Source organism: Elgaria multicarinata, chromosome 18, assembly GCF_023053635.1.
Source record: "Elgaria multicarinata webbii isolate HBS135686 ecotype San Diego chromosome 18, rElgMul1.1.pri, whole genome shotgun sequence".
Lineage (NCBI taxonomy): Eukaryota > Metazoa > Chordata > Lepidosauria > Squamata > Anguidae > Elgaria > Elgaria multicarinata.
In genome coordinates, this window is record NC_086188.1 from 24,067,176 (window position 1) to 24,083,525 (window position 16,350).

General features: G+C 47.2%; 1 protein-coding gene across 1 annotated transcript; it reads right to left on the reverse strand.

Annotated features, from left to right (window-relative positions):
- Positions 1-785: 785 nt before the first annotated feature.
- UNC119B (unc-119 lipid binding chaperone B) lies at positions 786-15,663 on the reverse strand. Its single transcript, XM_063143783.1, has 5 exons — positions 15,480-15,663; positions 13,910-14,023; positions 11,476-11,584; positions 10,267-10,439; positions 786-4,773 (listed from the first exon to the last, which is right to left on the reverse strand). The coding sequence occupies exons 1-5, from the start codon at positions 15,661-15,663 to the stop codon at positions 4,661-4,663; spliced, it is 693 nt and encodes a 230-aa protein (XP_062999853.1). The 3' UTR covers positions 786-4,660.
- Between the last annotated feature and the right edge of the window lie 687 nt (positions 15,664-16,350).

A 16,350-nucleotide genomic window follows, 5' to 3' on the forward strand; every position in this document is an offset into this window, starting at 1 on the left:
GATCACGCCCTGCCCTTCGCCTGTCATGACATTGTACAGCAGTCACCAAATACTTTTGAGTGGCACCATCTACAATGGAGTTAGGAAGAGCCGAACAAAACCATTGCAACTCAATTCGCCTGCGAAATTTATCACAGGGTATTTGATGGCCAGTAAGTTGAACATCGTGAGATGTGCGTGAACCTGCATGCATGTGCTGCCCCAGGCCACCCCGGCAGACACCCCTGAGGCCGAAAGGGCTGTGCACCAGGTTTCATGCTAATTAGCATGAAACCTGACATTCCCAAGATCATCATCATAAAGAATTTGAAAATCATGATAGCTAAACAAAACCCATGTGCAGAGGCAGTACTTACTTTTATGCTGGGAGATTCAAGACAGATAAAAGGAAGTACTTCTTGACACAGGGCATAGTTAAACTATGGAATTCACTACAAGAGATAGTGATGGCCACCAGCGTGGATGGCTTTAAAGGGGAGGTTGGGTAAATTCCTGGAGAAGGCTGCCAATGGCTGCTAGTCCTGATGGCTCTGTGCTGCCTCCAGTATCAGAGGCAGGCAGTCTGGGTGCACCAGCTGCTGGGGAACATGGGCAGGCGGACGAGCACTGTTGCACCCGTCTTGCTTGTGGGCTCCTGAATCGCCCTTCCCCAACCTCATGCTCTCCAGAGGTGTTGGTTTGCAACTGCCACAATTCCCAGCCACCACTAGGCTCACAATATGAAGACTCTGCCTCAGTCTCCACCCTAAGAGCATGACGCGAATGATGCAAGAAGAGCACGTAAAACTTTTTTGGCTTTTTTTTTAATTACTATTGCTTGTGACAAAATAACATTTTATACAAATAAGTCAGCTAATTTACTGTAGGTCTAGGAGAGACGTAAGATAACACATCATGATGAAGGTTCAACATGGTGGTGGTAGTGGGGGAAATCACACATACTTTTTTTTGACACTTCTGTCACTTTCTATGGAAAAATACATTGACAGAAAAATATAAAACTTAGATCTTTTCTGGAATTCACAAGACCACTCCAAGGGTCACAGGTGCAGACAGCCATGGAGCAGAAAGAGAAAACTAGCAAGGAAAAGGATCAGTGGCCAAATCTGAGCCACAACGCCATGGTGGGGGCCCTTTTTCGTCACAGTGCTGCAACTAGTATCTCCTCCTGCTGCCCCCCCCCCCCCGCAATTGCTGATCCTGATAACACCAGTCCTCTTACTGTATAATCTTGCCTGGGCTGCCTTATAACACCCACCCACATAATAATAATTAAAAAAACACCCAGAGGTGCTCCATGCATGTTTGGGGCTTGACTAACAAGAATCCCTAATGTAACATCACTCCTCCTTTGTTACCATGTCTCCATTACCTGGGGTGGGGGGTGGAGCCTTTTAGGACGTCAACACTTACACCTGGGTGGCAGCTACCTATGAGGGTGAAACGGAAGCTTTTGCTAAAAATATTGAAAGGGCATCTCTGAATCTTAAGGCAGCTATCAATCCACATACAATAAAGAAGTAAATTCCTGTCCAGCTGATATTTCTTGCTTTCAAGTGTCGTGTGCGATTCCTGGGTCTTCAACAAGGGAGCAAAATGAGCCTTCCCACACAAGGCTAACCACAGGGAGTGCCCTCTGTTTTTTGTTTTCAGTTTCTCTAGTGGGATGAGGAAGAAACACAAGGAAGACAATGGCTCTAAATCGGGTCAGACAGACTTGACAGTTTGGTCCATATTCACCAGGTGGGCCTCGTGCATCAAATGCTGTAACGAAGTCATCCATACAAGGCCAGGTAGGTAGGAAGTATGAATCAAGAACATCTTCCCAGGATAAATGATTTCAAGGATTTGTAACTGCTTGAGTAGTTGACCCATTTATTGAAATCATAAGCTTAAATGCCCCATTCTTTGGGTGGAGACTATTCTTTTATCTGCTTCGTCTCCGTTAACTCTTTGGCCAACATGGTGGAAACAGACTCTTCATCCCTTCTTCATGCAATCCGCGGATACAGAATCAGAGTGACAGAAAGGGAGCCCTTGCAGAGGGTACACAGATGTCTACAAAAGCCCTACCAACCCCACAGGTATGGTGAGAATCTGGACCAAAAGCAGCAAAATAAGCAAGCTAAAGGCCGGCCGGCCAGCCAGCCAAAGACAGGCCATCTTCTAACCATGGGTCAAACAGCCCTTTTTGACACAAAACATCCCAGGGAGCATGAAGCTCCACGTTACCTGGGATGGCAGGATATTTGCCCCCTTCCCCTTTTAAACATTTGGTCCATCAAAGCACAAGCAATTGTAGCATTTAACATGCAAGTACTCCTCTGCTTCCATTCCCACTTTTCCATTTGTTATTGCTTAGGACAGTAGGCTACAAAGGACATGCTGAACATTGATATTCTTCCAGGGGAGAGATTTCAGCTCTCAAGAGGGAGAGGGAGAGAAGTCCTGAGGCTGGAGAAAGTGGCAAACAGCTGAGAGTTTATTGCAAAGAATAGTACCTGCTCCTGGCATATCCCTTCCAAATGCATCCAGTATTAACTTGTAGGAAGGCGGACAAGACCATTATCTGGAGAAGCCTGAGCAACATGAAGAATAAAGTTTAAAAGGCACCTGGTGTTTAAGCACATCAATTCCACACCACCGCCTGTGGAATGAGGAAGGACTTCTTTACGGTTCCTTTTATGTGGCCTTGGAGACAGAGACAAAAGGCACCTTTCTAGGGAAGCAGGAGGCACACTGCAGCAAGACTGGTATCACCATCATTCTGGAGATGACTGGATCACAGTGCAGGAGCTGTGATCGGACTTTAGGGTGTCTCATGCATAAGTGCTTTCTTTGGAAGGAAATGAGAAGAACAATCCAGTTCTTGAAAACACACACACACACACACACACACACACACACACACACACACACACACACACAAAAATTTGGCTATGCACATGAAGTTCTGCCCTTTTCATTTTTATTATATTCCCAATATTTTAGGGTGGATGGAATATCCTACTCGAAGTAAGTTCAATCTTGTGCTTCCTTTCTAAGACCACTCCAGCAACCCCAGTACTCTATTCTGTAACCATCATCCCCCATGGATTTATTTCAGTGGGATGTGAACATCCCCCCACCCACCCCTAAAAAAGGGCCAGCCTAAGGAGCCTACAATAGTTCTTCTGTGCAGTCTGAGTTTACGGAAGTAGCATTTTACACAGCTGGGATTACCAGCAGCTGACCAGAAGGCCTTTGAACACAGTGCATTCCGACACACAGCATTTTCTCTGGTGTAGGAAATGCCAACTTAATTCTGAAGCAAGGCAAGAATGAGATCAGGAAGGGGGGTGGATAATGAACACTGCTTTGTGGCAACTAGTTGCTGACAGAAGCATTAGGGCAAGGCTCCTGCTTCACTGATGGATGAGACACACTTCCCTCCTCTCCCCAGCCTCAGACACTCATCAATTTGTCTGTGCTCCAAGCCTACAAGCTATGTGGGCTTAACCAACAGCAGTAGCTGTATCTCAACAGTAAAAGCCAACCGGCTGCCTATACCAGATGTTTCAGTGAAGCCAACGAAGCAGGAAGTGCACAGGCAGAAAACTCAGAGCTTCCCATGTTCAGGAGAAGTCCTTTATTTTCTTGCTTCCACCTCATTGCCAAGTGGGAAGGCCCTGTCCCATTGCACTGGGGAATCTTGGAGCTAGGGGCACATACTGAAGCACCAGTGCAGGTAATGCAGGTTGGGTAACGCCACTGTTTCTTATGCGAATACCATTTATGGGTTATTCCATTTTCAACACGTACAGAAGAAACCCCCGGGAAGAGCTGCTCTGCCATTCGACACGTTCAGCAACCGTTACCCACCCAATTGTCCACACCCTACAAGGAAAGAGCAAAACAGTCATAGAGGACAGAACACGAGACGCAGCCAGGTTAGGGGAGCTGGGGCCGGCTGCAACTGTTGAGAGAGGAGAGGCCCTTTTCCTCCCAAAAGAGGCCAATTTAGTGAGACCCAGTGGATAACCTTCCTTTGAAAAGCGGTGCCGGATCCCCCAAGACCACGAGTACAGGGAAGAGCCGTGCACCATTACAGCCTGGAGCATCCCCTTAACTTAAGTCCCCCTCCAGACTGTATTTCTTCATGATGGCTGTGAGGGCAGGGAAGTTGTGAGACAGGCGCAATCACGGCTGCTGCCAAAGTGATTCACTAGAACCGCCTTGTCCCTCCAGAGGGGGACTACTAGCTACACTTCACAGGCTACTCGGAAGAGGCAGCCGCCTCATGCTGCGGAACCTGGCTCACCGGTCTCTGGGGGACAGGGGATGAGTTAGGAAAGCGGAAGACCACACAAGAAATACAGACCAAGGTCGCCAAACTACGAGAACTGCTACATCAGTTAACCTTAAACGGACAATCTGACCTGTTAACTGACCAAGGTACCAATGAAAACAAGCAGAGGCCAAGGAAGGAACACTGCTGGGAAGGGCAGAACTGCAAGGAGAAGCTCCTTTACGGCCACGTCGGCCCCTCCAACGGCATGCCTTGAGCACTGCAGGATGTTCCACAAGAGGCCTTGGAGCAAGGAACAGCTTTTCTGCTCTCCTTCGGCGCAGTCACAATAACTAGCTGTAGTGCAACGTCCAAAGGATGCAGATGTGATGGCTACTGCCCCCCATTGTAGGCGTAGTCGGCCTTATTGTGCATGATCAGCTTGTTGTCAACGAAGTAGAAGCTATCTGAGCGGGTCTCGTAGGGGTGTTCGACCATCAGACGGACTACGTGGGGCAGAAGAAAGAGAAAGGGGCAGTCAGACCAGGTCTGCGCCTTGGGTCAAATCATTACAATCCCATCATGGTGACGCTATATCCCTCTCGTGAAATGACCTTATGAAAGGCACATATGCCCCAACAGTTACCCGTGCACTTCAATATCGCTATAAAGCAGTAGTGTAGATCTAGCCGTTTTCAGCAGTACAACACCAGAAGGAATCTAAGACTTGCTAAAGCCACATGGTGACAAGAGCCTAAACCGCTTGCTCAAGAAATCCTCCTCCTTTACTTGATCAGTCCAACAGTAGCAAGCAAGAGGCCTTGAGGAGCTCCCCAAAGCATCCAAGTACAAACAATCAGACCCAGACAGTGCCACGGATTCTCCCCTGTCCCCAAGCTAGTGGTCATCACCAAATGGTGTGGTAATGAATTTTCATGAACAAACTCTGGAAATCATAGTTGGTACAAACCAAGGTTGCCTCTCAGTCACCCTATTTATTGTTCAGAACCAGGAACAGGCAGCCCAAGTAGAACCTCTGCCTTTGTGGAATTCTCTTTTGTCCCCCACTTTCTTCCATGATCAGAAGCAATAAAAGATGAATGGCCCTATTTACAGAGCTAAGTCTCATATGCTAATTCTGCACTCAGCTGTGCCAGCCACAGCCTTCCCCTTTCTTGTAAAGAAAGCCAAGCTCTGAGCCTCAGGGACTCCCTGGAGAGCACCCAAAGAGAAGATATGTTTTAACAGGCAAGGAAACTCAGTAATTAACTAGTCAGTCAGTTGTAACAATCTGCACCTTTCATCCAAAGGTAATGAACATTACCCTCTTAAAAAGTCAAAATCCAGACTAAATCTGATGTGGTTGAGGCACATGCATGGCTGTTGGCAGAAAAGGGAAGATGGCAGCGGACAAGGCCGCTGATGACCTGCATGCTCCCTACGTTGCTTTGGCATGCCAGGGAAACCACACAAAATAGCGGCTGAGCACCTTGACTGTTATGGATGTAAAGCCACGGCTTGAGAACAGCCATTCGCCTGGTCACTTAGGGCGGCAGGAATCACCAACACGGAAGAGAGGGTTGGTTCGCTTTTCCTTGTGGGTTATGGGGTGCTATCAACGACTACCAGAAGGGTAACTAGGTCCCATCTGTTGGAGGATAAGGCTATCCATGGCTACGAGTCATGATGGTTTTGTATTACCTCCAGCATCAGGGGCAGCAATTCCTCTGACTGCCAGCTGCTGGGGAACACGAGCAGGAGGGTGCTGTCGCGCTTCATGCCTGACCCGCGGGCCTCTTGTGGGCATCTGACTGGCCCCTGCAGGAACTGAATGCTTGCACAGCTTTCTTATGCTACAGCAAATGTATCGATGCAGACTCAAATGCAAACAAGCATCAAAAGCTTTTTTTCTCACTGGACCTTGTCTGCATCTGATTCCACATAATACTAAATTTATTTCAAGCATTTTATTACATTCTTCAGCCAGCCAGGCTCCTGCAGCAGGTTATGGGAGATCAGTAAAACAATAATCACTAAAACAGTAAAAAGCCTACGTGGGTTTTAAACAGCTTATTTAAAGAGGTCGTGGTAGTGATGGCAGTTCATCCTGCAGATGACTTCTTCTGCTCACAGAGTAGTGAAAGAACAACCCTCTTTTGCATGGTTGGGGCCCTTTGCAATATCCCACCCCCCTACACACACACACACACACACACACTTCTGCCTGTTCCCATGTATGTGTATATATCTACCAACTGAGGATAACAGGCACATTTGACAAAGTGGGTTCTGGCCCAAAATACATTTGTTAGTCTTTTCAGCATCTTTATTAATCTATTTGTGTATGGCAGGGAAGCTAACAAATTTTCTGGATGAATTTGCAAGATTGTTCTAACCCTAACGCATTTGTATTAGTTTGTCCACACATATTAATTTGAGTCATTTGTAGAACACCAAAAGTCTGCAAGGGAAGGGTGCTTACAACTTGTGCTACGCCGGGGAATCGAGAGGGCTAAATCCTTGCAAAATTAATGGACTGTACGTACTCAAAAGCACAATAATAGAAGCTCAACTAAAATGTATTCCACAGGTTAGGAAAGGTAGCACCAAGTCCAAGAGGTCACCAGCATGGCTAACAAGCAGTGTCAAGGAGGCTATTGTAGAAAAGAGGGCTTCCTTCAAATAAATGGAAGTCTTGTCCAAGTGAGGAAAATAAAAGAGAGCACAAGCTGGCACAAAGGTGATGCAAGCAGACAATGAGAGCACTTTGAAGAGCACATCGCTAATAATATCAAGTCCAACAATAAAGAATTCTTTAAATATATCAGAAGCAGGAAACCAGCTAGAGAAGCAGTTGGACCGTTGGATGACAATGCAGCTAAAGGAGTACTAAAGGAGGACAGGGAAATGGCAGAGAAGCTGAATGAATTCTTTGCATCGGTGTTCACTGCAGAGGATACAGGACAGATGCCTGTGCCTGAACTGATGTTTTCAGGAAGGGAGTCTGAGGAACTGAGGCAAATAGTGGTGACAAAAGATGAAGTTCTCACCCTTATGGACAAATTGAAAGCAAATAAATCACCAGGCCCAGATAGTATCCATCCTAGAGTTCTCAAAGAACTCAAATATGCAATTGCGGACCTTCTAACAAAAATATGCAACGTGTCCCTAAGCCCAGCCTCTGTACCAGAGGGCTGGAAGATGGTAACACCATTTTTAAAAAAGGGATCCAGGGGGGATCTAGGAAATTACACGCCAGTTAGCTTGACATCCATTCCAGATAAATTGGTTGAAAACATTATTAAAGACAAAATTAGTAAGCATATAGAAGGGCAGGTCCTGCTGAAGAAGAATCAACACGGCTTCGGCAAAGGCAAGTCCTGTCTCACTAATCTACTAGAACTCTTTGAATGTCAACAAACATGTAGACGGGTGATCCAGTGGACTTCCAAAAGGCTTTTGATAAAGTCCCCCACAAAAGACTCCTGAACAAACTTAGCAGACATGGAATAAGAGGAGAGGTCCTCTTATGGATCAGTAACTGGTTAAAGAACAGAAAGTAGGAATAAATGGTCAATTCTTCCGATGGAGGGAAGTAAATAGTGGGGGCCCACAGGGATCGGTTCTGGGACCAATCCTTTCCAACTTGTTCATAAATGATCTGGAATTAGGAATGAGCAGAGAAGTGGCCAAGTTTGCCGACGACACCAAATTATTTAAGGTTGTTAAAATACAAAGGGATTGTAAAGAGCTCCAAAGGGATCTCTCCAAGTTGGGAGAGAGGGCTTCCAAATGGCAGATGCGGTTAATGTAAGCAAGTGTAAGGTGATGCATGTTTGGGCAAAAAAGCCCAACTTCAAGTATAACCTGATGAGATCTGAGTTGACAGTGATCCAACAAGAAAGAGATCTTGCGGTTGTGGTGGACAGCTCATTAAAAATGTCAACTCAATATGTGGCCGCTGTAAAGAAGGCAAACTCCATGTTAGGCATTATAAGAAAAGGAGTTGAGAATAAAACTGCCAGTATCATAGAATAGTAGAGTTGGAAGGGGCCTATAAGGCCATCGAGTCCAACCCCCTGCTCAATGCAGGAATCCATCCTAAAGTATACCTGACAGATGGTTGTCTTTATCATACTGTCTTTATACAAATCTATGTTGCGACCACACTTAGGGCATGGCTAGACAGGGCGATATCCCAGTGATCCCAGTGATGGCCACCAACTTGGATGGCTTTAAAAGGGGGTTGGATAAATTCCTGGAGGCGAAGGCTATCGATGGCTACTAGCCCTGATGGTTGTGTGCTATATCCAGTATTCGAGGCAGTAATCATGAGTGCACCAGTTGCCGGGGTTCATTGGTGGGTGGGTGCTGTTGCACCATGTCCTGCCTTGTTGGTCCCTGGTCGACAGCTGGTTGGCCACTGTGTGGACAGAGTGCTGGACTAGATGGGACCCTCAGTGTGATCCAGCCTCATGGCTCTTCTTATGTTCTTATTCGCTACAGTAAGAGTCTGGAATATCCAGAGTCAAGTGGTCTAGCCAGTTAAAGCTATTTCCTGTGGAACTCATTCTAGCACCTTCCCACGTGTTAAGAATTCATTTAAATTTGAGGTACATGATATTATGTCTCCCTTTTAGCTGCGAGGCAACTGAACTATGCAGCCAGGGAATGGATAACAAATGAGGAAACTGTCACAGAGCCCACAAACAACTTGCTGAGTAACACCATAAAAGTTTAACAGAACCAGGAAGTCAACTGATTTCGTGTCCTCTGTTCTTAACCACATTCTTCCTCTAAAAAAGAGATCATTTGAAGAAAGCAGGCTGCTCTTTAGTCAGACTAATTTTTTTTTTTGCAGTTCCTGTGGTACCTTTGCTGGCATTGCAATTCAGAAAAATCGCTTAAGCAGGGCAAGATTCTAGGTCAGATTGAGCATGGGGCTTTGAAGGTTGCTCAAAAGCTACCCCTAGTTCAGAATGCAGCCACTGGACTACGAAACAGGACCAATCGCTGAGCACCTCTTGCTGGTGTTGAAAGAGCTGCACTGGCAACTGGTCCACTTGCCTTTAAAACCCTGCATAGCTCGGGATCCGGCTGTTGAAGAAAAGCCTACGTCCATGTCAACCTGTCTAGGTAATTAGATCACCTGCGTGCCTCTGCCATCTGAAACAAGGTGGGTGGGCAGCTGGGGAAAGGGCGGTCTTGGCTGAAGTCCCTGTTTATGGATTCTTTCCATGGGGAGACTTGCATGCCATCAATGCTGATGCCTTTTGGCTCCAGGCAAACCCTTTTTTGTTTTCCTGGGCCTTTAATATTTCTCTTCTGTTGTTTGGGGTTTTTAAAGATTGTATTTCAGTCATTCTATTGACCTTTGTAAAACGCCCTGGAAATATTTATTGAGTGGCAGTTTATAAAAATCAATATAGAACTATTGGAAGAGGGGTGGGGGAGTTCATGACAGAAGCCTTTACAATTTATTTATTTATTTATTTATTTATTTATTTATTTATTACATTTCTATACCGCCCAATAGCCGGAGCTCTCTGGGCAGTTCAGAATTAAGAGAAATTAAGCTCTAAATTTTGCTCTAAATTTTTTTGCTCTAAATTAAGAGAATTTAGAGCAAAACGTTATTAACACACCCTCAAAAGCCATTCAAAATTGGAGACATCCAATGAAATTGAGTGGCATGTTGAAGACATTCTTTACACAGAACATATTTATTGGATTCATTGCCACTGGATGTTGTTGCATGACAAAATGGACAACTTAAAAAACACACACACACCAGAGAGTAACATTCAGAGATCGCTTGGTGGACAGAAGTCAGATAAGGGGCACTTGCTGCAAGAGCTACAAACTGTACTGCTGATGACCAAACAGTGGTCCCAGGTGCGCAGCGCGTGGGGTTTTTGGGGCACTGTTGGGAGTGCTGGGACTCCATGGAAGTTTAGTCTGAGCCAGCCCCAGAAATTATGACATGAAAACATACTTACTGAGGTCCTCTGAAAGCTGGGGGAACTCATAGATGTGCTCGCAAGTGTTTCTGCTGCTGGGGATGCAGAAGCCAAAATCAAAGTCAAAATTCTTGAGGAGACGCTCTCTGAAATAATGCCGCTCAATCATACGGAAGTTCGAAACGGGCTTGTCTCCCACCGTGAACTCCACACTGCGGAGAAAGAGGGGGCAGCTAGACAGTCAAGCCAATCTTTTAAGTGATGCAAGACAGGGAAAGTGACACTGGGGTTCTGCAAAGACACAGCCCTAGGGGTGACGCCTGCATTGAACAGAGGGACAGCCAGAGTCCTGGGGTCCTGCAAGAGCAGCAAAAAGCTACAAAATGTGGTACTGTGCAGATTTCGGCTCCTAGAAACAACAGCGCTCATTTTTAAAAACACAATAAAATCAAAGTTACTAATCCTTATGGTTGTCAAGATACGCTAGAAAAGATCATGCTTGGTTAAGACTCAGAAGCTGAAGGACATTTCCAGCAATCAAAGACTGAGGCTTCAGGGAATAATTTCCTGCCCCTCCCACAAACAGCCAAATAAATTTTTGCAAAACAATAAAAGTGGCAGACTTGTGCCAAGCAGGAGAAATCAAGATGAGAAAAAAGGAGAAAAAGCACCACTAAGCGGTGTGAGAAGACAGCCTTGGCTTTGGTGCTGTAAAGGATGATAAATCTTTAAAGGTATTGTCGAAAGATAAGATTTTTATTTAAAAAAAACACAAACTCAAAAAGCTCAACGTTTTGGATACCAGGATCCTTCATCGGGAGCAAAGGTTAACAGTTTTTCTATGGAGCGTCCTCGTCGAAAGCTGTGTTTTCTACCTAAAAAGCTGCTTTGGTTCTGATGAAGGATCCTGGTATCCAAAATGTTGAGCTTTTTGAGATTTTTTAAATAAAAATCTTATCTTTCGACAATACCATTAAAGATTTATCATCCTTTACAGCGCCAGAGCCAGGCTCTCTTCTCACACCAAGTAAGAGAAGCCAGCCATGTCAATTTATGCAGATTGCAAAACTCAGCTTTTCTCATTGCAGAATTATTTAGCTTTTTTTTTAGCAGCGCAAAGAGCTCTGGACACAGCTTAAATCCTTTTGGGTTGCTGAACTTGTTTCTAACTCACTCAGAATCACTTGATTACAATCACAGTGCCAGAAAGGCCCTTTGCCTCTCCCCACCCTAAGAAATCCTACTCACGTTGCACCAACTGTCCGAAGGCGCAGAAAGGCAGGAGTAAACTGGTAGCGAACAAAGCGCCCTGCGCTCGTGTCCACCTCCCCAATGTCATTGTCATCATCGTCTTGCTCTGTAAGAAATGACAATGAAAAAGAAATAAATTAGGAGTTTGGTTTGCATAGTGACAACCAAGATGTTGTTGCCTTAGCTAGATGATGATGATGATATTTATTTGTATCCCGCCTTTTGCCCAATGCTGGGCCTCAAGGCAGCCTTACAAAGTTTAAAACATACATTGGGGGAGGGGAATCAAAACCATTAATGTTTAAAATACACAACAAAATTATAAGACATTAACATAGATGGAGGGCCAGATTATTCTCCAAAGGCCTGCTGGAACAAAAAAGTTTTAACCTGCTTCCAAAAGCCCATCAAGGAGGGAGCCAGCCTAGCTTCCCCAGGAAGAGAGTTCCAGAGCACCGGAGCAGCCACCGAGAAGGCCCTCTCCCATGTTCCCACCAAGCGTGCCTGTGAAGAAGGTGGGACTAAAAGAAGGGCTTCTCCAGAAGAGCTCAAAGCACAGGCAGGCTCATAAGGGAGAATACGTTCTTTCAAATAACCTGGACCCGAGCCATATAGCCATATAGTTTACCCATGATTTGTCTGCCAGATGATCGCGCGAAGTGCAGGGTTTTTTCCCCTTCCAATCCCTGGGTTGTTTCCTGGCTCCTTCACCACCAACTCACTCCCTGTATTCCAAATGCTTTTGCAACACCATAGTACTGGCATGTAGAACAGTCAGGTTTTTTTTACCACCCTTGCCTGCCACCTATGTAGACCGGAGAAACGACCCAGCAAATAATGACAACCCACAGTTAAAACAACCCAGAATTTACAACCTAACAACAAACCATGGGTTCTCTCCCTGTGTTGTTCGTGATTAATGACAACCCAAGGTTTAACAACCCATACTCAATCCGTACTCGGGGTTGTCTTTACATGTGAACCAGTTCAGTATACACACGTTTGTGGCTTCTTGCCAGCTTCTTGGTGCTCTGCCTTTTCAGTTAATGAGCTTACTACTTGCTGAAGCAGGGCTTCAGTACAGCCAGATTTAGAGTCAAGCTGAATTGCAGGGCAGATACAGGAATGGTAATGCTGGCTCGTTTTGTTTTTCTTTTGGCACGTCAACAACGGGGCCATATTTCACAGGAAAAAGATAACGTAATTTTAAAAAGCAGAGGCATGGTGAGGTGACAGTTTCTCCCCTGGGTCAGCCTTAATGGCACCCAGATAGATAGAACTGACTCACAGGGCACAATCCCCCAGGAAGTGTGCCTCTGAGGTGAACAGGAATTGCTTAAAACCACAGCAACACCATTTCAGTGAGTGTTTTGTGCACAAGAACTTCCCAGGAAATTGTCTCTGATCTTAATTAGTATCATTTAGATTAAAATTATTATTTTTTGCCTTGGACACCAAAATGTCTTAAGCAGAACCTAGACAAAAAAAGAAAATAGGTCAAGGTGATAAGCACATCTAAAATCACCACTGTACTTGTTTGACACCAGAAGATAGGAAAATGCCTACACAAAGCGAATCAGGACTTTACAACAATCTGCCTCATCACACAAAAAGATGTTTGGACTGAATCATAGGAAAGCAACGATGCAATGAGAGGGACGATGCAATGAGAGGGACGATGCAATGAGAGGGACGATGCAATGGGAGGGACGATGCAATGAGAGGGACGATGCAATGAGAGGGACAGGCAAAAGCTGCAGAAGACTGCTAGCAGACAACAACTGCAACCTGAGAAGTTCTCTGAAGTAACTATGAAAAAATGAGTATAAAACTGTGAAAGATGCAACAGCAGACACACGCAAACCCACACATTTCTCAAGAGCGTTTTAGGAACCAAAAACCAATGCAGTGGAATATGAGGAACTGACTTGTGGCAGCTTGTCTTTGCAGTTACAGAAGATCCTGGAATTCCTGACTAGGGCAGCATGGAAAAGCAGAGACTAGAATCCTGTGTCCAGCCCTCAAAAACCGGAAAGGCCAACTTTTGCATTTACAGTATATCATGCAAAAGAGCTTAAATAAGTGCTCTTCATTTGCATTAACCGCTGAAAACCTGGGGACTTTCCTCCTTTAAAATATGGTGTTTTTGTGTGTGGAGAGATTAGGAATTTGGACAGCTAGAGAAATGTAAATGCAACAGCAGACAAAAGGGTGAAATAGTGGAAGTAGTTTCATGCTGGTCTGTTTTCAAATTTTTAGAAGAAACTAGCTACACATCTGTTTATACAATCACAAATTTTAGGATTATGAAAAAACGACCTAACTGTGCAAGTGGAGGCACAACGTGGCCCCAGGAATTTCTAAACATAGGCTTGACCTTGGGCCTTATGGGAAACAACTCTGTCCTCCCATTTCTTCATGGCTACTTTACCTAAAGCTGAAGGTTTGGCAATTTCAAATAGCACCGTCCCAGTCTCTAGGTCCCGGATCTTGAATTTGGTGAAGTCAATATTGTAAATATTGTCCTCAGGTCGGCACAGATAATCTAGGAGAGAGAAAGAGAAAAAAACAGAAGTGGTATTGAGAAGCCCACAAGAGGAGTTAGCGCTCAGATGATACAGAAGAAGGTGCCACCTGAAAGGATCTCAAAGGGATGGAGAAGACCCTCTATCCGCCCACACCGCTGCTGAGCAGAGGAACCAGCGCTGGGTGAGATGGACTAAGCATCTACCTTAGTGAATTGCAGCTTCGTGCATAGAGTCTGACACACCAGTTACATTTTTATATAACTAAAGAATCAGCTGAGGATTCCGTTATTGCATATGGAGAAGGCAATTATTATTCAGAATAAGAAAGCAATCAGCACTTTGTGTTCTGTAAAGGAAAAAGAAGGGAGAAGAAAGCTCTTTCAAACAGGGTGAGGCCGACCCTGGGGTGCTCAGGATGCAGCCTTGGCCAACCTGGCATCCTCCGGACGTGCTGGACGGCAACTGCGGCCACTTCTGGCCAGCATGGCCCAAGGTAGCTATGGAAGGCGCATAGGAGAATCAGGGAAGGTGCTCATAACTGCCTATTTGGAGTAAAAGAGGGATCGCTCTTCAGAGTACCCAGGGCTCATAACATATCACCAGCTAATGTTGGGCTGCTTCCGGTTCCCAGCTCGTTGGCTGGGTTAAGAACCTCAGAAGAGCCATAGCTGGATCAGACCAAGGGTCCATCTAGTCCAGCACTCTGTTCACACAGTGGCCAACTAGCTGTTGATCCATCAGCAGGACACGGGTGGGACAGCACCCGCCCCTCCACCCATGTTCCCTAGCAATGGGTGTACATAGGTTTCCTGCCTCTGATACCGGAGACGGCACATAGCCATCAGGGCTAGTAGCCATTGATAGCCTCCTCCTCCTCCTCCAGAAATCTGTCTGACCCCTTTTGAAGCCATCCAAACTGCTGGCCATCACCACACCCTGAGGCAGCGAATTCCATAGCTTAACTCGAGGCCCAGCAGTTATTCAAGAGAAGCTGCCCTGAGGGAAACGGAACGCGTTGCATTGGGGGCAGCAACCCAGGAACGTGAAGGTTGGGGAACTTGGGGATCGAAGTTTTAGGGGCCGCCAAAAGTGGGCGAGAGCGGCTCGTCGCAATTCTTTTTTCTTTTTAAAAGTGGGGGGGGGCTTTCTCTTAGCGGCATAGAGGAGAATGACGGCGGGGGTCCTGGAGGAGCTGGGGCGGGAGGGATCTCTTCAGCGCAGAGGCAGGAGGCGAAGGTGCAAGGGGGGGGAGGGAGCGCCGCCGCCGCCGCCACCGGCCGCTTCCTTGTGGGGGAGGGGGAAGAGACCGCTATTCGGAGTGAAATTGAATTAGGCGTCGGGGGCGCCCCCAGAGGCGGGCCATAACAACGGGGGCGGGTTCCGGGTATTCAGGACAGGGCAAGGCACTGATGTGGGGTCGGGGGGGGGTCAGTGTTGGGTGTGTGGGTCGGGGGGGGGGGGTCGTCTACTTACTCTCCGTGACGCGGCTGAGCCCCAGGACGTGCTCGGGCCGGACCGCCTCGAGGGCCAGCAGTTCCACCTCCGTCCGGGGCAGGACGGCCCGCACCGGAGCCGCGGCCGCATCCCCGGAGCCCCTCCGCCCGCGCAGCCGGCTCAGCGCCCCCGCCGGCGCCACCCTCGGCTTCGAGCCGCTCATCGCCGGCCCCGCCGCCAAGATGGCTGCCGCCGCCGCCGCCTCCTCCGGTAGCTATGGGAGCGAGGCGAGGGGGCGGGGCCAGCCGCCACCGCCGCCATGACGGCCGCGAAAGGGGCGGGGCACGTTGCCGGGCAATGAAGCGAAGCGCCGCGCACGCGCACACCGCCGGAGAGCCCGGCCAGCGCTGGGCAGCTAGGAAGGGCCGCCTGCTGCGGTCCGGCTTCTGGAAGAGAGACGCCGTGCGAGGGCCCAGCGCCTCCCCCAGCCAGCACCGCCTCCCCCATTAGATCAGGCGAGGGAAGACATCAGTTCCCCCCCCCCAGGGCTAACCTCTTCACCCCGTGGGGAAGAAGAAGGGGCTGTGGGTCTGCCCCCCCCCCACTGGGAGATGAGAGGAGGGAGCGGGGCCTCTTCCCACCAGCCTAAACAGTCTCCTTAATTTCTTTTCAATTTCTCCCTCTTCCCTCCCCATCCCCTTTTCCTTGTGTGTCGTGTCTTTTTTAGAATGTAAGCCTGAGGGTAGGGACTGTCTTCTTTATTGATAAATTGTAAGCTGCTCCGAGAGCCTTTTGGCTGAGGTGCGGGATAAAAATAATCTAAAATAAATATAAGTAAGACATCCCCAATGGCTGGGGATGATGGGCATTGTGGTCCAACGCATCCGGAGGGTGTCGCAGGGGTGCGAGC